The 24,518-nt window shown below is 41.6% G+C and overlaps 1 protein-coding gene across 1 annotated transcript in view; it reads right to left on the bottom strand.

Annotated features, from left to right (window-relative positions):
* Positions 1-22,583, bottom strand: part of LOC103774375 (runt-related transcription factor 1) — a gene marked incomplete at both ends in the record, with an annotated part of 34,973 nt that extends 12,390 nt beyond the window's left edge. The window contains 2 exons of the mRNA XM_008941775.1: positions 5,176-5,280; positions 22,427-22,583. Of these exons, the coding sequence (XP_008940023.1) occupies positions 5,176-5,280; positions 22,427-22,583 (262 nt within the window). The remainder of the gene's footprint in view (positions 1-5,175; positions 5,281-22,426) is intronic.
* Between the last annotated feature and the right edge of the window lie 1,935 nt (positions 22,584-24,518).

Here is a 24,518-nt window from a genome sequence, read left to right as displayed (position 1 = left end):
TCTTTTGCTCTTTGTGTACTTTCATTATGAAAAATGGGCTGGTGGCATGCACAGCTTTCACAGCACGGGGAGACGTGCCCAACCGCAGGATGAACATTTTAGGCTGTTGTTCCCTTGCTGCTCTAGGGGACCGCAGAGCTGGTCTGGCTGCTGGGGGGCTGCTAGGACTGTCCTGCCTGCTCAGAAACAGCTCCTTCAGTCTGCAAGCATGCCCCTGCAATAATACACCACATTATTTTATCTAAACAGATATAACTGCTCTTCTTTGTCTGCCCTTCAAAGAGAAACACACTGAGAAAGGAAACCAACAGTGATACTCAACCTAGCCTAAACCCGTTTAGGGGCAGCAATGCATCAAGTCACATTGTGTGACTTTGACCTAGCCATGTTTTGTAACTTCCCTCAGCTGCTGCACGCTTGCACATAACCATTGCACAAGCCAACTACAAATGTCCCCAGAGTGCACTCATAATTTAAGCACTAGTCCACCCACATCAGTGTCACCCAGACAATAGGACGTAGGGACACAAACACACAGGCACAGACCCAGCTGTGTGCAACAGTCAGCTTTTCTTGCAGCCCATCCCTTTCTTTTGTCTGTACACAGTTTATTTAGATTGGAAGCTCTTGGGGGCAAGTACCTTAGCCAAGATTTTTTAAAAAGTGATTAGCAAAGCTTAGTTGTGATACTAAGAGGTTGCTGTGCTGTGGAGCATGCAGCTAGTGCTAGCAAAGGAAGAAGGAGTCCCTGCTGCATTTCTGTTATACAATCAACTTGTAAACACCACCTTCTTACTCTACACATTTGCTGCTAATTTTAGGCACTGTAAGTCTCCAGGTGAACAGAAGTATGTGAAAAGCCATCACTGAAGTTTATATGGTGGGTCTATTCCAATGACACGGTGATTCATGATTCATTTTTTCAGGGTTTCTATACTGTTCATTGGTACATGTTAATCTCGGTTTCCAACAGATGGAGGCACTTACAGGAGAAGGCAAGCAAGAAATGAAGGCATTGAGTATTATTTCATCGCACTGAGATGTAAAGGTTTTTTGAAGAAGGGTTTGGTTTTCCCTTGTGTGAAAGGCTGAACATGGAAGTGATGTGAAACCCTCAGTGGAATCATCCTTCCCCAGTCTGATGTGCATAGTCTTCCTTGTTTCTGCCATAGGATGAGGGATGTGACTCTCCTCCCAGTAGCTGCTCTGTGCATCTAAGACTGTAGGCAAAGGCTGGATGGGGCAGGGGAAAGGATAAGCAGATCAGATGCACTGAACACCACCAGTACCGCGGGATTCCCTAAAAATGACCTCTGTCTGGGCAAGGGAGTGTTTGAAGATTTCCTTTAGAACAGCTACAGGCCACAGTCTTTCTTCAAACCTAACAAGTGAGACAGGATCAATTCAGACCACGGTCTGAGCGTGTCCTTAACTGTGGTTGACAAAAGGTGTAACTGTCCTCGTCCCCCCAGCTTGGTCAGGAGACAAAAAGAAATTTCCATTCCTACAAAGGTACTTCTTGGGCCAATGGCTTTTTAATCTCCTTCTCAAATCCTGCTCAACAATATTATTATTCTCTCTCTACTCCTCAGTATCCTGGTCCTTGGTATAAAGTTGCCAATAAAGTATTTGGGAAAAGCACATATCCAATACAGGATAACCACATTTAATGCCCAGTTTAACCGTGGACATCTCAGGACCACTGGGGCTGAATCCATGCAGCCTTTTCATTTTGCATCATTTTCAGGCACTTGGTACATTAGTGAATTTTTCAGAACTATGTAGATTAAAACAATTCAATGAGAAAAACAGAAAGAAGCAGTCAAAAGAAGAAAAAGATAATTTTTCAGCAGATGTACACAGTAGGTCAAATGGCCTAAGGGAAATATTTAATTTAAGAGTCATACTATTTCTACCAAGTTTCCTAACCAAAAGTATTTTCATCAGGAGCCCTACTCTTGATCTGGTTACTGCTAATGATTTTCCCCACAGACTTAGCTCATAAAAACACAAATTGCTTTATGAATCATAGTATCACAGAAGTTGGAGAAGAAAATGATGGGTTAGGTCATTTTGCCCTTCTCCCTGACAGTGCAGTATTATTTTTTTTTACCAAAAAAAAAAAAAAAATTTTGAAAATAAGCATTTATTCAGAGCCTGAGAATAAAATGCTAAGTTCAAAAGAGATTTTAAAAATACATAATGAAAGCAGTGGAGGAAGAGCCAGATTCTTAAGTACTTTGGCTCTCATCTACAAGCCACTTTGATGAGAAGTATCATCTGGATAGGCACAGCCAGGAATTCAACAGCAAAAAAAGGACAATGGTATAAGTCTTGCACAGGAGTATTTTTCACAACAGTAAATGCAAATCCAGTAGTCACACAGGCAAATACGCTGGTAGGCAAAGACCTGGCTATCACAGTAACTGCGACCCAATGTACATGGGATGGGCAAGAACACAAAGTTTGCAGGCCCTCTCTTTGGGAATCCATCTAATTCTGCCTCAGAATTCTGCTCTTGATCTGACATTCTCTGAAGGCAAAAGAAAATGTTTCCGTTATTTGAGTTAATCTTAAAGGTTTATAAATAAAAGTATTTTTATGTCCTGTAAAGCTGACTAAAAATTGTCCTAAAGCGGTCTAAAAATTTATCCTGGTGTGAAGTTCTGACTCTTGTCTCAGATGGCCTCTACCCTCAGAGATGGCCCCTTACCTTCCAGCATTTTTCACAGAGAATGCAGGCACTCACTAGAATTCAGACTGTCTGAGAATCATTATAAACATAACATAAATGAATTGAAAACTGTTGCTGGAGTTGGTTTTTGACTTCAGCAAGTTTTTTCTAGGTTTCTGTAAGACAGCCGTATCTAATTTTGTTCCCATTACAGTCTCCCATAGATTTCTTCTGAGTTAAGACATCTTAGAAAATACATCTCAGTATTTCTGTAATTCCTTTAGCTCAAGTGAACGAGTGAGTCATGGGTTTGTAAGCACAAAAGTTCACAAATATCAATTACTGAAACTAGAAACATTCTAATTTAGCAAGTTTTGGTTTTATTCTAGTCTCAGTAAAGAAGGTCAATATAATTTAAAATTCCTTCAGTATACAACATGCACGTTTTGATATGTCTAACTGGAAATCTTGTATAAGACTTTGTGCAGGTAACAGTCCTGCAATATTTTTGTACAGGCTACACATGACCTCATTGAACCAATGCAAAATAGGATACATCTGCTGAGCAAAAGCATAGAAAAATAAATGTCCAGACCAAACTCGCCAGAACGCTGTCAGAATGGAGAATGAATAGGGCATCACTTCTTTTTCCCTTCACAGCCTGCGGCGTGTCTCAGGCCAAGCTGTATCAGAGTCAAACGTGTAAAGAGAAGAAGAGACCCCGGGCTGATGGCAACAGACACTTGTGATTCAGAAACCCGTGGTGAGAAATCAAATCGAAGGACTTTGCAGCCCACTTCCAAATGAAAGGACCATAATCCCTTCTACACTGTGTCATGAATGACAGTGATAAAGGAGCTGTGCATGCCTGTTGAGGGGTGAGTCTGACCTCTCCTCCTGACATGCGTAAAGCTTCCTCCACTATGCAGCTGATTTGCCTATGACAAACTGAAATTATTTACACGGAAACTTTTGCATACATTTGAGTGGGGAAGATACATATGTTGCTTCAGTATGCATTATATCTCTACTTCCTTTTTAAAATATAGAATCTTATTAAATATTAACTATTCCACCAAGTGAAGAATTGATTTAGAACAAAAGGTATGCCTGAAGGATGATTCTGTTTCTTAATGTTGTAGCAGACTCATATTAAAAAAAACCTGAAGCTTATTTGTTGTCTGCAAACTATGAACATGCCCAGGTAATTGCATATGCAAATCTGGAACTTGCATATACAAATATCTTTTTTATGTGCACAGCTGTCTGGTTCACTGGGAATATTTTTCAGGCAAAATTCAACTAGAATTTTCCAAAAAAAATCAATACTAACTAAATAAGAAGCCTTATACCAACTTTATATTATTTGCTTTAAAGTCTGGCCTCAAATCCAAAAAAATATAGGTCAGATTTTTGCACCAAATGCATGCAGCATCATGATGTAACTCAGACAAATGAAGGCTTGAGAAGAAAATGCACAAGCAAGACATGAGTTTTCTAATCTAAGTTGAATTTTCAAACCTTTCTTTTCTTCCTCCACCCAGTTAAGCAACACTGAGCTGCAAGTCTCATTCTCTAGTGGGTGTTTGAATCCTCCTGTTCTCTTCTCCCAGGATGATTTCACTGAAGCAACAGCCAGAACTTCTGCCAAGAATGCAGGAGTGCAAGAAACTAACCACAAACCTCAATTTACATCAGGGCATTTTGATAAAAGTATGAAAATGCCCCATTTGGGCTAGTGACTGAGGTTAATGATTGCCTGTGGTAACAGGCACCGTATGTGCTGCAGAAGCATCTATACCTACAGATCTGCTCCACCCTCACTTCACCTCCAGAGAGAACAGCCTGCCCTCACCACCACCTGAAAAAACCAAAAGCCTCTGTGAATGGTGTGGGTGTTCCCCTGGAGATATCAAACCAATCATCTCCCTCCTGTACTTAATCCTTAAAAAAGGAAAGTAAAAAAAAGAGGACAGATTGACTGCCCATGAAAATGTGTGCTCCTAAGCTATACAACAGCACGAGGTACAGCAAACTGTGCAAGGCAGCAACCAGGTGTCTTCTCTCAGGCATTTATTTCTTTTTGCAGGGTAGCTGAGCTTGAAAAGTTAGATCAATGTCATATTGGTTTCCAATGCTTTAAAATCCTCTTAACATCTGAAAGGCAAGACTAGCAAGAAATGATGCGTAAGGTATACGCTGTCCACCTTTTACCAGCATCCCTTCTGTCATCTTTTGGGTATGATCCAAGTCATCCCTGGGTAGATACTTTAGAAATGCAGTGCAAGTCATATGCTAGCTCAGCTGGACACCCATGAAAAATGAGGCCTCAGGAAGGCATAATTACACAACCATTCATAGGACACCTTTGGTTTAAAACATACCCACTGCTCCACACGCACTGGATATATTGTGGATATTGCTGCATTTAATGAGGTGATTGACCCCAATGCTAAACCATCAACCTGGCCTTCTGCAGATGCTGTCCTTAGCTCACTTACTTCTGGGTTCCCGAGGTCCATCCACCGTTATCTTGATGGCTCTGTGGTATGTGGCTACTTGCGGCGGATTTGTGAAGACTGTGATAGTCAGTGTGAAGCTCTTCCCTGCAACAGGAAAAAAATGTTACTGAGCACACATGTTGAGAAAAGGTGTACTCCTCATTTCAGATAGCACTCGAAGACACCAAGAGGCACTAATATACTTCAGCAGTGCAATTCTCAAGAAAGATATGTGCCCAGAGAGCAGGCTGCGTAACCGCACAGCTGCCTGGTGCTGGATACATTCCCTTTGTGGCAACCGCTCAAAGCCTTTGGAAAAAAAATTAATTTATATTTAAATGACCTACACTTCATAAAAACAAAAGGAGGTTACCTCTAACAGTTAGAGTTTATCTTATCTACATGACTGCTGGTGTGGTATCTGTATTTTCTAAAGGGGGTTAGTTCACAGAGGCTTAGAAATTGTGTCTGACTCTTTCAAAATTGGCATGAGAAACTCATCAATAGCACTTGTTAAAATTAAGGAGAACTGGGTGCTCAGATCCCCTAGGAAGGTTGTAAAATCCCATGCTTTGTGGTTGAAGCTACCATTAGATCAATTCCATATTGCAAACCAGAACCCTTTAAAAATACTCTGCTACTGCAATGCCAAGAAACAAGGGAATGGAAAACAAAATCTCTACAGCTTGTCCACAGAGAATTAAAACATTTTATGAAGACATAGTAGAGTATTACGCCTAGTGTCCCTATTATTCAGTAAGAAAACTGTGAAGGTCTTTTCAAAATTATGTGCATGCCACAGCTCTAAGCTGGGAAAAGTACTCGGTTTTGACGGCTGCTGGGGAGAGTTTCGCATCCCCTTGCAACTGCAATGCCTTCAGATCCTGCTACCCCTGGATTTGCTTTAGGCCAATGTCAGCATTTACTTCAGGCATTTTTTAAATAACAAAAGTAACATCTTTGATAAGACCTCATATATGCATTCATTATGGGTTTGGCCCGGACAACAATAAAAACATTGCCTGTCAGCAGGTTTAGCATAGTTATCTCAGCATCACGAAGGACGAAGATACTGACAGGAATCTTGGTTATCAGTAAGAGACATCAAGGGACATCACCCCAAGTTAGATAAACAGGAACTGTTGTAAGAAAATTGGAAGTTCTCCTCCTTTGGGCACATGCTGTGGGAGCTTTCCCACACAGATCTGCCTGCTTCATTTTACCACTTGGCTCCAGCCCTCCTGAGTGCCGAGTTTCTTCCCTTCTAAGACTTCCCATTTTTATTGTTTGTTTCAGTTATCTATATAAATAAATATAAATTTAAATATAAATGTAAATATAAATGCCTGCCTCTAGCAGCAATATTTCCCCCCTCCCTATGCACATTCACTTGCAGTTCAATACTTTTCTTAATGCAGTTCCTACTTTGGTGCTAATGGCCTGCATCAACATCACGGTGCGCACACACACAGAGCTGTTACTGGAAACTATCCTCATCACGTCCCTGTAAATTAGGGAGGTATTCTCACCAGTCTACAGATGAGGAACTGCGGGGAGATAAAGTGTCTTGGCCACAATCTCACAGGAAGCCTGTGGCCAGAGATGCTAAACACTTTGGCATTTGCAACTAAATCCAGCTACAATCCTGAAAACACAGCCCTTAGAAAACAGGGGCTGAAACACAAGCCTTGCAAATCCCAGGGCAGTGTCTTCCCACATCCACATTCTCTCTAGAAAGCAGTCCCTGACACAGAAAGGATTGCAACAGAAGCAGAAGTCATTTCAGGTCCCTGCCTTTGGCCCTCAACTCTTGGATGCTACATCTACCCAGACTAAGGAAGGCTGTGTTCTTGACGTTCTTTAAATACCAAATGACATGAGAAAAGCTTTACAGCTTTGTTCATCTTTCTCCACGAGCACAACAGATCTTTCTATGAGGCATTGGTAATAAAGTTTAGTAAATGTCCTCCCAAAATACATTATCACCCACAGAATTAGACTTAACAAACATCAGAGAGGCACCTGTAGATCTTCCCTCTTTCCAAAATAGTTTCCCTATATCATTATATACAACTTGATCACTAAGACTGAAAGTCTTTGAAAATATACTTTATTCTCTTTACTAATCTGCAGTATTTCCATCTTGTTTCCTGTTTGTTTCCTTTTTTTTTTTTTTCCCCAACTGCTGATGCATTAGGTAAAATGATCCTGCTGTTCTGCTGGAATCTGTAGTCAATTAATATCTTTATAAGGCTCTTCTGGATTTTCCAGATAGAAAAGAAATGCAGGAAAAAAAATGATAACAGTAGTGAACTGCAGTATAAAATGTGGTCAGATTACCAGTTTACAAGACCAAAATAAAGATGAAAAGGGAGGTGAGATTACTTTAAAGGTTTTCTACAGAACAGACTAGATCTCAGAGGCTGTATAAGGTTGTGACACAAGCTGGCAAAAGCAGGAAGATACTTAGCTTACTTCTTGTTGACAGAAGACTATTCTTTAACCACATACTGGTTAACCACAGGACTATATAACCATAAACCTACATGTCATTCATTGCTGCTTAACAATAATTCTGGCTGTGTTTTTCTTCTGTTTATTCTGTTTCTTTTAAATTTAGCTTTATTAAGTGGTTTTATCACTTTTATTCATAGCTTCTTATTCATCATTTATGAGTCTGGTTAATGAAGGTAGATTTAGATTGGAGGCATTAGTGAAAATTGTGGTTTATGGATATACCTGTTCTGGGATAACAACAGGACTATAAACATCTCCTCCTTTCTTTTATGTATTATAATACAGTCATGATAATTTATTTTTTTTTTTTTATTTTCAACATACACTTGCATAATACACATACACACACACACAAGGAACATGCAGCAGACTAAAGTGGTGGAAGCAATACCAGATTAGTCAGTGGAGGCTGTATTCAGACTCCCTAGCTCTGGAGCACATATTAGATGCCCTGATTTTTGATGCCCAAGTAAGTGGACCTCCTAACTATTGTCAAAAGACCTATACTGAGCACTTAGTGTCTCTGCTCAACTCAGAACTGATGGTAGGTGCCACCAAAACTGAGTCAGCCAGCCTAAGTGATGGACTGACCTCTCTAGTGACTGTAAAAAAGGATCAAGCACCCCACAAAGGCATTCTGAAACACTGGCCTGGTTTGGGTTCCTCCCAGAGTCATGATGACAACTTGATGACATCCTAGCAGTCAAAGCAAGCTGGCATATAGCCCTCCCTTAGCTAAATCTCAAAATCTGAGACCCTCTGGGTTAAACAGTCCCATAAATCTACAGAAGACCATACAGAAAGCAGCCTGGGTCTGTGGTGCATGCCCCGGTATGCGGAAGCCAATTGCTACTGTGTCATAACGGGAGCCTGCTGAGTGGCGGAAGGGCTGACGGGTGATGTCAGTGTCAAGCTGTGCCTCACTGGGATGCAGGAGACACTTCAGAGACTGTTGCTCCCTCCTGGCAGTTCCTAGTATTAGGCACACAGCACCTCATCAGCACAAGGATTAAATTCTCCAGATGTGGGACAGGGCTCTGCCTTTGGAAAGCCGTCCCACAGACATCAAGCACACCCTCATACGTGTAAGGGCAGAGCACAGGACTCACTGCTTCCATCAAGCCTTCCCTCTCAACTAGGATAGGAAAAATTGCTTGGTAATGTTTATTTTTGCAAGAGCATTAAGGTCAGAACCCTTCTATAAAATATAATGGAAACAGTACCATTTCTGGCCAAAATACCATCTTGACTTTTCAAATGACACCCAAAGACTCTGTTGGAGGGTTTACTAGAGACTGTTTTATCAAAAGTGCCCTCAAGAGTCACTGTTAATTTGACAGCTGAGGTCAGATGGATTAAAACAGTTGTCCCCAGCTCATGACTTTATAGGATTGCTCAGGAGATACCCTGATGCTGTTCAAATCTGCAAGAACTAAGAGGATGCACAAAGCATAATATTGTCTGACAGAGCCTGCTCAGCAACACTGCTCCTGAATCAGCAAAAGGTGATGATCACCCTTCAACACCCCAGCATCTGAAGGTGTTGTGCCCATGCTCCACACTGCAATACAGGACATTCAGTCTGCATGCCACCTGACAGAGGCTGAAAGGAAAATGAGCAGTGAGCTCACGTCTAGTATGATGAAAGATTATTGAAGTGGTCCCCCAGAATAGCACTGAAGGGCTCTAGAGGGAGCAATAGGCTTGTGCACTATGGCCCCTGGGAATGTTTGAGAGGAACCAAGAGGGAAAAAAATTGATCCCAAGTGACAACATGGTCACATGAAGCTCCTGTGTGCTGCTTTAGTCATCCCTGAGCAGTGTCATGACCAGATGAATCTGGGGGTGGGAAGGAACACTTAAAATACAAGTGGCTGCATGGGCAGATGCAAAGGGGAAAAAGAACAGACATCCTTTTAGTGCAAGACTGCATCTTGAACCTATCGCTTAATTTTAATCCTCTTCTTTCTCAGGCAAAAAGAATCATTGGTTTCACTGAGGAAAATTCATCCAAATGAGGACAGAAAAAAAAAAAAAAAAGGATTTAAAGCTTTAGAAGTTTGTCTGTGGTGGTGGTGGTAGGGGGGAGGAAAGGGAGCCCAACAAATTATGTGGTTACAATTGCTATCTTTTGTTTGGGGGATTTATTCTGATGATAATTGTCATCAGAATTATTCTGTGTTATTATAGTTGTTTTTTTTGTTTTATTGTTACAGTAAATAATGAGATAAAAAGAAGACGAAAAAAGGAAAGGTACCAAGAATACTTGTGCTGACAAGGACAAAAGGTATAGGTGGAAAAGTATGAAATGTAATACACAAATGCAATACAAATTCTATTACAGACATCTCTATTACATTAGTAAGAGTCTTCCAGGTTGCAGTAAGAAAGATTATGCTACTTCTTTTTTTTTATCCAACTTCTACTTTTGAGTGCTTATGTACTTACTTTTATTAAACCATGCTACATGATCAATTTTTATACATCTTTACAGTTTTTCACAACATATTTCTGGGTATCTGCCAAAGTAAAGTTGTCTACTGCATTTCAATAACATACCTGACTGCATCTCAGGGCAGGATGTAATACACACAAGCTCACATATTCTTTCTCAAATGCCAGCTATTATACACTGGGGCCACATTTTGCCATTCTTATCTTTTAAGCCTCTGAATACTCCGAGTGTGATCAATAGGATAAGAAGGGCCAACATAATTTGAGCCTTTATTATTTAACTGCTGCTCATCATACAAGTGAAGTTTTTTTGCAGGTATTCAAGTTGCATGTTCAATTGCAAAAAACCTGCACAAGTCCAAATTTTGTGCTCAGACGATGACATTTTTCTCCTGCCCCTGGTGACAGTTTCACACAGAGTATAACTTTGCCTGTTATATTTGGTCCAGTGGCTATTTCATCAGAGAAACGCTACAGCTGAAGACCAACATAATTTGTTTACCACCAGCACCACAGATACCACTGAATTTAAATATGAGAAAAAAATGTTATTCACTTCATCCGCTACCATTCTGTGAATGGTTTACAAATTCTGACTGTCACAAACCAAGGACCCAAACAGATAAATGCAAATGTGGGGAGATGTCAGCAAATTGGGGTGATTGCCCAAAGAAATGCAAGAACTGCCCATGCAAATCTCTTGCATGGGCAACAGATCTTTTTTTTTTTTTTTTGTATTTTTATGGATGTTTTGTGGGTGTAAGAGTATGTCAAGTTGAAGATTTGGGAAATACACCCACTTGCCTCCTGCCAAACCAGCCTGTGTCAGCAGAAAGGTATACTTTTGAACATTTCTGTCGAGTGTCTCACTCCAGGAAGTTCTTATATCTGTGTTTGCATAGCATCTACTTACCCAGAATGAAACCTTCATCACATTAAATCAATAGGTGTTTTGTTCTGGACTTATATAGAGCCAAGTTGTCGTGCAAATGGCCAAAAGCGACCCTGCTGCAAACTTGGATGCAGCTATGAACTACTGAATTTGCTTTGCAATAAGTTGTGGAAAAGCAACTTGCTGCTGTGGGAGTGTGGCTGGTGCTGGCTTCTCCCCTTTCCTTCCCAGCTCCCTGCAGTACTCTGCAGTACTTGCAGAGTGCTTAACCAAGGTGCACACTTCACTCTCTTTTCTCTCCCTGAGGATTCTTTAAGCTTTTTCCCTGGCCAACAAGTCAAATGCTGTGGTGCAGAGCAGCAGAGCCACCTGGCTCTTCTTGCTATGGCTATGGGGACCCCCAGAGCTAGAAGGTTAGAAGAAGGTTGCATCTTGGGTGGAATTGTTTCAAGGTGTTGTTTTGGTGAAGTGTATGTACATTTAACCTAAGGCGATGCAGGAACTATATTAAGCAACCAAAACTACATAACTGAAATCAAGCAATATTAATAGAGATGCTGTCAACCTAAGCAGCCACTAAAACTGAATTTTACCTTAAGTCCATTATCGGGGTGATGAGGATTGTCCCTGACACTTTTCTGGAAATTGTCCCTGACAATCTTCTTATTTCATAAGTCAAACCCTAAGTCTGCGAACTGCAGACATGAAATATTTAAGCAAACAGATGTAGAAACCGGCTCTATACTTGGTATAACTTGTAGCTATTAAAATAAAGCTGACTCAGGCCCTCAGCAGCCACATATTAGTGATGCACGGCAATGTTATGTGCATGCCCCTTGTCATCAGGTATACCAGGCATGCTACAAGACCTGCCCCCTACACTACATGCTTCCCTTTGCACTGGAGAATGCCCTCGCAGGCACCAGGTCCTAAAGCCACTTTTCCCCACCTTTGCTGTGGTACAGTCATACCCACATTCAAATTCCTTTCTTCAGACAAAAAAAGGACAAAATCTTCCTGTTGGACAGCATTCAGCACCCCAGAAACATGTCACCGTCAGTTCAAAAATCACATATTTGCTTGAATGCTGCTTTTTATCCATTCCTGTAGCAACTAACACCTTTAATATTTGATCTGAAGCCCTCAGAAAAGTGATTCTCCCTTGTAAGGGTGGGACTCAGCTCACTAAAACAACCACAATTTCTCTCTGTTTTTTTTTTTTCCCCCAGATGTTTACATTTTACTTTGACAAGAGTTTGTGTGCAGCCAGTTTCACTTCTGCACTGATGAGCGGTTTCACTTCCCAGTCCCATGTGCTGTCAGGATGACACCATCCACTGCCTCCTCCCGGCTCGCAGGGGCCTCGGTGCTAATCCCTTCCTTGACAGCCTGACAATGTGTGTGAAAGTGCAGCCGCCGCCGATACTGCTCCTCCGCTGTCTGCCTGCGGGGCACCTGATGGCCCTTCTCTGCTTGAGAAATCTGGGTGGGAAACGCACTCATCTGAAATGTTCGTGTCTAAAATGTTAGAACCAAGGCATCAGTCTCATTTGGATGCCTTTGGCTTCCTTTCCTCAGCACACAGCTTCTACTACCTTCATGCTATTTTTCTGGTTAATGTGTTTCAGCAAAGATGCCACAAAAGCACGATTTATGCTGTTTAGAGAAAAAAAATACTCTTTGCAGTTGAGTTGCAGGAGATACCAGGTATGAGTACTAAATGGTCATGGCCATTTATTAGGAAGGGACCTGCAGCAGAAGACAGGTAGGATAATAACTCCGAGCTTATGGGAAAGGACATAAATGAACTGAGAAGAGGCATAAAGACAAGAGATTTGGGACCAAGATAAGAAGGACGTCTCTGAAGACAGGGTGACCTACAAGAGCCAGCTTAGAGTGGCACCCAGTAGTTAACATAGACATTAGTCACTTTTGTATGCCAACGTCAAAAAACCGCTCAAACAAAACCACAAGTGATCTCCCTATATTGTGATGTTATCTAATTTCAGAAAAGAGACTATTTCAAGCTGTGGTAGGAATCTGGCTGACAGGAACATTATTTACACTTTAGCTTCCTTAGATCTAAGTCCTACGTAACTACCAGCTTTTAGGTATTGTGATGGAGGCAGTATTTGCCTATGTGTGTGAGTGTGTGCACAACAATGACAATATGAAAAAGAGTCTTTCCATTCTGTTCTGAAAGGCGACCCAACTGACCTGTTCTAACTAAATATTTGGAGTGGGATGCCTTCCTAGACTGAAAGCCTGTGGATCAAGTTTGCAAAATGAATTAAAGCATTAAAAGACTGGGATGGGGGTGAAGACCTTTTAATGGAAGAGCCAATCAGCCTCTATAACTATAAGCGGAGCTGCTGCAATAACCACTATAAAATCCTTATGAACTTGGGTGGAGACAATAATTACAGCACAGGAAGAATGAGATGCTATGGGGTGCCCTGCCTCTCCAGCAGAATGGCAGCACAAGGAGATTACAGGTTGAGTCTTAAAATAAAATGTTTATTGTTTAAGTATTTTCATGACATGAAATGTATATACACACTTTATACAAATGTACATGTCACCGACGTTTGAACATGGATTTTGAGAGGGTGGAATTACTTTTTCCCCAAAGATTACTCTGATGGACATTTCTGATGCTACCACAAGTGGGCTACCCTAAAACCTGAACTTCTGCTTTCAAGCTGTGACCTACTATAGGTCAAGGAATTTTGATTATTTTTTCTCAGTGCAATATCATTTTAGTTGTCAATGAAGTTCTTCTCTATACCAGGGCTCGGGCTGTTTGTGAACAAGTGTTCAGAAATTACTTAGCCTCCTCGAAGTGCAATCCAGTTCCAGAGTGGAATGAACAAATGATCATTCAGCAGACTGCTGTGTCACTGCTGAATGGTTCAGAGGAAGGTAAAAACAGCAAGAGGAACACCAGATGGAGAGGACAATTCAAAACAGAATGATTTAAATGCAGACTTACCACCTTCTCACAGAAAACACCTTGGGATTCTTAATCCTAATAATAGTCCTTAACCCAGCTATAATTTCTAAACATTAATAAGCTTTTTGAGGTAGAAATTATCCCCTCACTTTATAGGTGATGAGAGAGACATGAAAAGGTTAAGGCCCAGATTCACAAGAAGATTTAGCTGCCTGAAGTGGGATTCAGGTTTGATTTAAATGCTTAAGTCCCAAATTACATCCCTCCTACCTCCCCATCCAGGTGGTGCCTAGCACCAGTCACAGTGTATATCTCAAGAGGCTTCCCATGCCAAACAGCCCCATGCCCTCGAGGCTACAAGCTCAGCCTGTGCGAAGGAGCATCTCAGCAACCCACAGCCTGAGCTCTCCTCTGCCCTTTCTCCTCCAGGAGATTTGGTTTGGGAGCTTCTGCTCAAGGCTCACCTAGTGACAGCCTCTCCTGGTGGCCCCTGCTCCTGCCTAAGCATTAGGGCATTTCCCCAGGGAAGGTCCCTGCTTCCTAGGATGAACCTTAGATACACACTTTGCACCTCCCTGAAGGGCACCATGGCCAGACAGCTGTTATGAGGTGCCAGAGTCCTCAATGTTTGGTAGCTCCAGCAGCTATAAGTCTGGGAGAAGAGGTCCTTCAGGCAGATAGGTGGTGCTTGCATCCCTTTCAGGGCTGGTAGCTGCAGCATGTGGGGTGAGGAGAGCACCTCATATCAGTCTTTTCTCCAAGGATTACTTCTGTGTTTGAACCCATGATTTCTTCAGCCCTCAAAGACCTCTTTTCATCCTTTGGCTAATCGTAATACTGGAAAAACCTTGGTGTAATAGGTGTTGTGGTTTTTGGCAGATCCTGTTCTGAGGCACCTTCATTTCATGGTGCATTATCCTGTGAATCTAGAAAAAGCCCTTTGAGAGATGGATTTTTTCCTTAACCTCTCTCCCTTTTTCCAGCACTGGCTTCCATTTGGGGCAAGTCTGGCTACTTGTCCATCCAGATGCTGGCATACCTTCATGCTCTGGCAGGATGCAGGAGCTGGGAACAAACACGCATCTTGCCCTACAGAGCAATGAAGACAATGACCTCTTGCCATAGCTGCAGGCAGAGGCATCAGGTACAGGGAACAAAGAAGGTGTGGGTTCAGTGGAAGAACAGTGCACGACTCTGAATATGAAAGGCAAGGAGCATTTTTATGATCATCAGGGCCATTTTCGCAAGTGAGGGACTTCTGCCTGCCGTGGTCTAAAGTAGATGAACATCAAAAGACAACCTGACAAGCCACTTCTTCAGTAGCCAGCTGAGCATGGGAGTGTGCACTGGGACTGTTTACTCTGAGTTCATTTTCTTTGAGGAAGGACTCCTCCACGCTGCCATTAGACTAATGCAATGCACATTGATTTCAGAGCTTGGAAGAGGTCTGGGGTCACTCGATGGATATCCATGCAGTCAGTGATGAGGGAGATAACACTGCCATTACGAACTTGGAACCTGTCAAAATCCACCAGGGGAAACTTTCATTCTTAGAGCAACCTCTGTGGCCTCAGATATGGATGTGGCTTTGTTAGAGTTATGGTGCATAAAGTTTAGCCTGTGGAAACTTTGTGGCTTTGCCAAAGCATTTCCTTCAGTTCCTCCCTAAACTTCAGAGAACTGATGTGCTTACACACTGCTCCGAACACCACCCCGCTGAAGAGCTCTTATGGCACCAAGCCTTCAAGGCAGCTGCTTCCTTCCCCCTCACCTCAGTCTTCAGAACCTGCTCCCTCTCCCCCACACACTGCCCGCTCTCTCCTTGTACAACATGGCAGGTAGCTCCCCATCCTTGGAAAAAAAATGGTAGGAAAAGGCAGAAGGAATTTAGGAATTTAGTTCCTAGCAGTCCACTTTGAGACCAAAACCTGCTCCTACAATAAAGGTTCACGCAGAAGTCCCAGCCTGTTCTGAGAGGCAGCAGCTTTCAAAGGGAACAGGCAGGAAGAGCATCAATAGAGGAAGGAGGACAAGAAAAAGAAACTGATGCAGGACAGAGATGAAGGGAATAAGTTCAGTTTGGAGAGACTGTGAAAACTGTGTTGAAATAGTACAATGGGAAAAATGGGAGAAGTGGGATGGAAGCAAAAGAGGTGGAGAGTCACACAGCATTAAGGTAATAGAAAACAAATACCTCTTTTTTACTGCTGCTAAAGGGTTTTTAGAAGGGAACAGAGATTGAATCAGACTGACAAGGGTTTATGCACATGACTGTGCTGGAAAACACTCTCCTGACAGCAATTGTAAGCCACTGATTTGCAGCATACTCACTTCTGCTAATTCTAAGTAAGCTAACAAGAACTGCATGTCATAGGATAGTCAGATGAAGTTCACTAGCCAGCCCAGAAGCCAGGGTCCTAATTTGTCCCTCAGAATGATTTTATTTTGATGGCAAAATAGCAGCTGTTATTTGAGTTGCAATATAGGTACATGCATATATAGGTACATACGTACACACAAAAATATTTTTTTTTACCAGAACTCAAGCAGCCTCTGAAGGAGGACACACTAAAATAAAAAGCCAAATCAAAACAAAGACAAAAAAAAAAGCTGAAGGGCAAACACATCTCTTGAAACTATGTAACCTTTTCATCTAGGGAGGTAGTTTGTTTTCCCTAAGCAGTATCCCGGTAAGCCCACCTCCTTTTATCATGGCAAAAAAAAAAAAGAAAATGCTTAGACGATAGTGCCTGCCTCATCCTCATTGTTAGCCCGAGTTTAAAAAATGTACAAGCAGAGCTCTGCAGAACCAAAAAATAGATTTATTGTTATTGGACTGAGGGCAGTGCTTCAGCACTTGGCATGGCCACTGTTTACAGCAGTAATGCTCCCGGAGACAGGAAGTTCTCCAAATCACTCTGCCATTATTTTTCTCCTGTCGACGCTTTCTGATCGAGACTTTTTTCACCCAGACAAAATTTTAAGTAACCCAGCAGAGAGTGTCTGGGAGCTGGCACAGCCACTGGCAGCCACGCTCAGCCTCAGGGACCACCTGATGTTTTCCGAGGCAAACCCCCGCACAGTGCAGCGCAGCGCAGCGCTGCGTCGTGCGGACACTTTCCTCCACAACCAGAGATCCACGCAGGCTCGGCTCCACGGAGCCAGCGTGTGCCAAAAACGATTCCGGCAGTGCTGAGTAATAAGAAAGTCTTTTCCCCTCCCCTCCTCCTGCCACTATGCCCCTGACCCAGGCCAGCACTGTGGCAGCTGTCCTCATCTTGAAAGGGCTGCAATAGGCATCGGCTCCTCCATACCAGCATGGAGTCTGCACACTGAACTCTTCCACAGCTATTCGGTTTATCCAGAAATCTCAAAATTAATGACTCAACTAAGCAACTGTAAGTCACTTAAAAATAAAATTACTGCTTCTGGACTCTGTCTTTTAGAGAAAAAGAAACACCTTTCAGAACACACTGGTGGGAGAAGGGCCCTGGGATAAACATTGACCCTCTAACACACAGCCGGGGTGAGGACCAACAGCACAACCCATTCCTTTGGCTGCGGCCAACAGTGGCAGCCCTGGGCAATGCCCAGATTTCCCACCTCAAGGGCTGTGCCAGCCTTGCCTGTGCCCAGCACGACACAATGACATGACTGCAGGATGGCTCCAAGGAGCTGCCCATTCCTCCGTGCCCAAACTGCCTTCCTGGTGGCCATCAAGCCCTGCTAGTGCTGCATACTTATCAACCTGAACTATAAATAAGCAGTTGTTTTTAAATTCTATCAATCAACTCTTTTTTTTTTGGTTTTGATTACTGTTGGATTTCTTCTATTTTCATCCCATCTGGCAAGCACAGCTCATTGTTACTCCAGTATCTGATACCACGTGCCCTGAAGCATTCCAATGGCTTGGACCAGGATCCAGCCGGCTGCTTAATACTGATTTTACGATCCTGTTGAACAGCAACCTCCTCTGTTTTGCACATATTTTTATAATTTTGAATGCATTTAAGTAAAAAATAAAGCAAACTTTAACAAAGTGCCCAAATAATGCAGCCACAAGTTGAAACAGCACAGGATGAGCAAAATTCTGACTTCAGAAGACCAATAAAAATAATTTGACTCAGAATCCAGGACAGTAATTTTTGGGTTTTAAGTATTTTTGAGATTCCAGCTTAAACTGATTTTTCATCCCCAAAATTATATCCAGAAGGAAAAGACTTGATGGCAGAAACTTCTCATTATGCTTGGTAATATCTCTTTCCTGTTCTCCTACCAGCTACACCTGTGAAAAAGGAGTACTTTGGCTCCGTGGAAACCAAAAACTATGAAAAAACTTACTCATGACTCTTCCTGACAGCTACTAGGAAACACCTATGTAGGCTTAATTTTCAGCCCTTTCTAAGACATAGTTTTTAAAAAAGCCTGGCTGGAAAGCTATCACGAAGCTCCAGCTCCAGCTTTCTGCTCAAGATTGAGATCTTCTGCAGCAAGCCAAGACACTTCCCCATTAGCTACTATTGTGATAACCTATCAATAATTATTTTCATCTGGAAAACATGTTTATTTGTTGTGGGTTTTTTGTTGCCTTTTTTTTTTTTATTATTAAATGTTATGTTCTACAAAGAAGATAGTTACTAGGATTAATGATTCCATGAGGAAAATATGTAATGCTTACTGAGCCATGAAGCTTTTCCTCTCCAAAATAACTATTTACTTTTAATTTTATCCAATGAATTTCTATGGTGTCAGGCATTTTGCATCAGATTTTTTTCATCATAGTAACCTAAACTGGTTCATTATACATTAAGAAAACAGGATACTTTGCAGTAGTAGCATTCTGAAGTTTAAAGTGTTTATGAATGGAGGGAGAAAAATAATGATTAATTATTTTTTTTTAACCAGGTAATCAGTTAGGGGGGGGCTGAGATTGGCTGAAGTTTTAAACCAGATTTTTCTTTCAGAAATTACTTACTCAGGCTTACAAGCCAGACAGGCAGGTTTTCCCAGTAGCATTCTCCAACTAGGTTGAGGAATAGTAACTCTGGAGCCCAGCCAATTCCAATGTAAACCTGTGTTGTTTGGGAAAGCAAGCCAAATCGGTTTTATACAACATCTTGATTTTTGGGCAACCTGTGATACTCTCAGCTCCCATTCCATGTGTCAGGAAAATCAAATGCTTTTTCTCTGTATGTGTGTGTAATTCTGGGCAACAGGCACAAGTAGAGCAACACGGGGCAACTGCTTGCTGTTAGATACAAAACAAACGCCTAAACACAGTTTGGGTCTTTAAGCTTTGGCCAATATTTGGTTGTGTGTCTGCTCTGACTCATGGGCAGTATCAGACCCCCAAGTGAGGGGAATTGCTGTAACACTCCCACCATCAATGCAGAGTCACTTATTCACTGAGATGAAAATGTGGACTATAGTCTTACGTTTCAAAGAGCCATCAGACTATCCTGCTAGATTTCATATAAAGCCCACAGAAGAACATTTAAATTATTTATTAAGAATGTCATGAATGACAACTTCCTACCCTCTTAGAAAGGAGAGAGCAGTGGCTTGCCATCAGTTTGGCAAGGCTTTTTTTTTAACAGGGATGGCTACACCTCGGAGACAACTGACACACAGGGAACTATCACTGGTCAAAGCCATTCCTTATTCTCCAACAGGGCTTTTAAATCACCCCAGGAACACAAAGACCATCCACTCTGACCGTAACCGACGTGAACTTTCAATCATTGTTCACATTATACTCCTGGCAACACATTATCACTTGTGGCAACTGAACTTACTCAAACTCAAATATTACACAGCAAACAAAGTTTCGGTTAATTTTCCTCTAGCAAAGTATCAAAGGAAGCAATGCCCTTTGAAGCAGTTACCTTATGCTTTAGGCTTCATACAAATTCAACAGAACAGCACCTCAGAAATCCTGAACCAAATGCAAACAATCCCCACCTTTGGAAAACAAACCCCTGTTCAAGGAGTAAACAAAAGCATACATTAGTCACTTGCTCCAAAGATGGGCAGCCAATGGAGGTGATGAGATTTAACCTCGAAGACTGACTAATAGCATGCAGCGTTCCCAAATAACTCCATTGCTTAAAGGATCCCAAGCATTTTAATATCATATGACAAATTAAGTTTATGTCTGTGCACGAGTGACTGACTACTAGCAACTACTCAGAGCAGGGTAAGGGGGTCAACGACGCTCCCCATCAAGCTTTTCTGTGTGAGTAGGGACTTCTCTCTCGTAACTGCTGGATTTTGACCTTGAAACTCACACAGTTCACTGTTATGATTTCTAGCTTCATTACCATGGCCAGGAACTGAACTACAGGTTTGTTTTTATTAGCTTCTCCACCACTTTGCCAGCTATTCATTTGAATCGTCTAAACAGTCATCTCTGAATCATAATGCAAATTCCATTTACTGAAAAGGTGGTACCTTTAATATAACAAATGAACATGTTTAATGACTGATACTTTTAGACATTACAGCATCTCTCATGTTTTCAGTAAATGGATATAATTTTCTCAGCATTACCCTATTATTATTCTTCGCTAGCATTACGAAGCTACGTTCTCAGCTGTGGGTGTTTTCCACCAAGTGCATTTTGAAGATGGCTCAAACAGCACGATTTAAAAGACATCTCCCTCTGTATCCTCAGCTAAAAATGCTGCAGGATACAGAGGGACTGGATTGGTATTTTATTTTTAAAATGCATTTAGTGCTTGCACCTATGTTTCAGCAGGGCCATGCTCTTCCACAATTGCTGACTGTATTTATACTGGAAGAATATCTACAGATACATTTCACTTCAAAGGCAAATAAAGGCTGTTGCATATAATAAGGGTAACTTCCGCAGTCTGAAGCCTGACCCGTCTCCCATTTGCAATAAAACATCTTGAGAGTGAGCGAGCAGAAGTGGGTCACCTTTGCAACTCTCCTGAAGCATGCTCATAACTCTGTATTCAAAAGAACCACACATGCAACCATGCATCAGGAGATGGCTTGGATGTTCACACGGGGAGAGAGGGAGAGGAAAATGGTGAGGAGGGGTAGCGAGCCCTGAGTACTCAGTCTTGCTCAGAGACACATTATTGCACAAATTGCTCAAAAATGTAGTATACAGAAACCTATTTAAGTGCAGAAGACGCTATCACTTCAATTTTTGACTGCTACAGCACAGAATCATCCCTAAATAACACTGCTCTGTCTGGTACACCATAATGTTCTGTTCCGATGTTACTTAAAGATATGAATGAAAAAGAAGAAAAATACATAGGTAAATATCATATGAAGTCACATGAAAGGTGCAACAGTTTTTCATTCTTGGCCTTAAAGGAGAGAGGCAGATCTATCCTCAGAGCTTCTTCTGAGCAAGAGCTCATTGGCTTCTTTTCTGTGAAGTTTACTGAACCCCCCTGACCCACACAAAGGGACTCTACTCACAGAAGCAAGGGAAGTAATGCAAGAGGAGTGCTTAAAATCACCTTGTAATAGAAAGGTAAACATGGTTGCTTGGAATTTATGAGGTTTAAGATTACGGACTGGAGCCAAAGAGTGAAGTTGCAAAGGGTCCTTCTGTTGATTTTACAGAATTTTGGATCAAGCTTTGTACACCTGCCCACTCACATGTGACATGAGCCGCACGTGTCACATACTATTTGCAGCTTCCTAACAACATTTTTATATAGTCCTAGTCTAAGTCAGCTTCAACTCTTATTTGTTATTTATGCTCATAACACCTTTTTATTTACATATTACTAGTTACTGGTTATGAGCGAGATACAACAAATCAGGTATTAAACTCAACTGGTCAGTTCTGGTCTATCCTATTCACTTTTCAGGAGCATATTAAATAACAGGACTAGTGCATACCGTTCCATGACTATTTCAGAGAAAGAAAGTCAGAAAAAGTGCCCTGTGCCTTCATCAAGTTGTGATGAACTCAGAAAATTTTTAGATCTGTGCAGGAATTACTTGTAATTTTAGACTGACTCACTCTGTTACAGAGACTAGATTTTGCAGAGAATGTCTTGGAGCCCTGAGGCGGTCCTGAGTCTTTACACAAGCTGAAAATTAACATTTTAAGTTGAAAATTCACTGTTTAAACTTAACCATGGGCAATATTGTGCTGTTCTAAATTTGACAGGGTGGCTTCCAGAGCCAATACAACTTGTTGTCTGTGTTTTTTTTTTTTTTTCAAATGAGATTTTGCTGTTTAAAACTGAAGTAACACAGAGGACAGGCTGCAATAAAAAAAAGTAAAATATATAGCTAATTCTGTGCCTTTGGAATCGGCCTATGCCAGATCTTGTAGCATCCCCGGCTGCAGAAAACTCGACAGACTCCATCTTCAAATTCCCTCTACGTAACCATAACTTCACATAATTAGTGAACACGACCAAAGTGTAGCTGACACATACCTCTTCCACTTCTACCCACAAAACGGAGGTCGTTGAACCTTGCTACTTGATTTTTCATGGCAGCTGTGGCATTTCTGAGTTCTGCAGAGTAGTTTTCATCATTCCCAGCCATCACTGTTACCAGCGTCCCATCCGGCACATCTCCCAAGGCCACCACCTATCAAATCAAGAAGCAAAAGCCTCAGCTTCCTGACACAACATTTAATTTTGGGTGCAGAAGATCGACAAGTAACATGATAAAATAGGAAAAAACAGCAGCAGCAAAAAGATCTGTGCAGACTAAGGTGTTTGGGGTAAACTACAATCACTTCTGTTCCTAGTTTACAGAGCTACAGAAAAGTTTTCACATTGATGTGTCTCTGGAATACCCAGCATAACGTGTACTCTGACATGAAATGCACATGAAATAATCTTTCCAAAATACAATTCTGTAATTCTCAGTAAATAAATTCACGTAATGGGAACTCATTCTGGTCTAATTTACATCAGTAGCACTACTTTTAAGCTGGAGTAGAATCAGCACAGTAATGGGAATGCTAAATTCAAGAGAAAGCAAACCCAAGCAAATCATCTCATTAACGCAGAGGGTCAGAGTCCCAACAGCTGCACCAGTTCCCCGTCTTTTCCTCCCACCACTCTGAACAGAGCTGCCCCCGCATAAATTCAGAATAAGTCCGTGGAAAAGCAAGTCTCAATTGACCGTTTAATCACAACTTATTGAACAATTTCTTTTTTACCTTGAGAAGCATGAAACCAAATAATTGACTTAAGACCTCACCCGCAACCTGATGGATGGAAATTGTGATCTGAACTAATGAAATCTACAGTCGCTCTGACAAAGGCTTTCACCTGCTCTGAAGTCTTTGTGCTGCAGCTTCTTGGTGCCAGCACCTATCAAACAAATATTTAGGAACACAGCACTTGCCGCATTTTTGATGCAATGCGCTGCTATATCGATTTCTAACCTTACATTTTCTGACTTGTATCTACAATGTTCACACTGGTTGAACAATGAAAAATTTAACTGCATCTTGTCCTCTTGAGCAAGACTGAAATCTCAAAACAGTTTTACCTGGCTACAATTGAACTGATATCTAGTACATCTCTTGATTTATTGTGACAAAAGCAAGAGTTTGAATTAGGTTCCCTATCATACTTTTTTTAGATCCTGTTGCTGTTCCACCAATGAAGTCTACAGTAGCAACCTCAGGACAGGCTACCTCCAAAAAAAAAAAAAAAAAATCTAGCTAGTTTTTATTTCCTCTTTTACCCATTCTAAGAGGAAGTAGTCCTGCATCATGTCCTCTGAGTTGCAGCTCGGTAATTTTCCTTCCTCTTAGTGTTTTCTATCTTGTGTTCATGCAGTTATAATTGGCTGGAACTTGTCACAGCTTGGTCTTATTTCTATTGCTTTCTAATCACACTTGTTCTTTGCAAACAGGATCACCAGCTCCATTACTTCTTCTGTCTCTCTTATTCCCCAGACATAGGTACCTCCTATGAGAGAGGTCTCCAGTCTCAGGTATTTCACAGCCTTTCCTTCTACAGGAGGCTGTGTTTCTCACTTCAGTGCTCGCCTGTTTGTCACCAATAACCCCTATTTTCACTTCCACATGCAAAATTAAAATCACTGTGTCAAAATTCCCTCTTTATGTACCTATTTTGACTTCCTCTTTCCCATTCCTCTGTGGCCTAGGCTTTTGGGTTTTTGTTCTCTTCTGTGTGCCATAATGTGTTTCTGTGGCCTATGCTATGCTCAGCATTGCACTTTTCAAATTTCCCTGATGTGGGCATAAATTAGCCCTTGCTTGAAACATGTAAGCTAGGAAGTCTCCTTGCACAGCGTTGTGTCATGAGACACGCTGGCTCACAAGATCAGCAACCGTGAACCCAGCATGCTCACCCAGTTCTCAAAAAGCTACCCTAAAACCGTAATGCATGCACATCCAATAAAGGCACAAGAAAGGGAAAGGGGAAAATCGGGGCATTACCCTCACCTCCCTGCGATGCAAATGTTCGTGTGCTTGTTTAAGGAAATACATGCTAGCATTTTAAGGGATGAAGAATCTTCGTGAATCCATGGTCAGTTGTC

Source organism: Merops nubicus, unplaced genomic scaffold, assembly GCF_000691845.1.
Source record: "Merops nubicus isolate BGI_N331 unplaced genomic scaffold, ASM69184v1 scaffold9686, whole genome shotgun sequence".
Taxonomy (NCBI): domain Eukaryota; kingdom Metazoa; phylum Chordata; class Aves; order Coraciiformes; family Meropidae; genus Merops; species Merops nubicus.
Note: the sequence above shows the minus strand (reverse complement) of the source record. Positions and strands in the feature narration are given on the sequence as shown.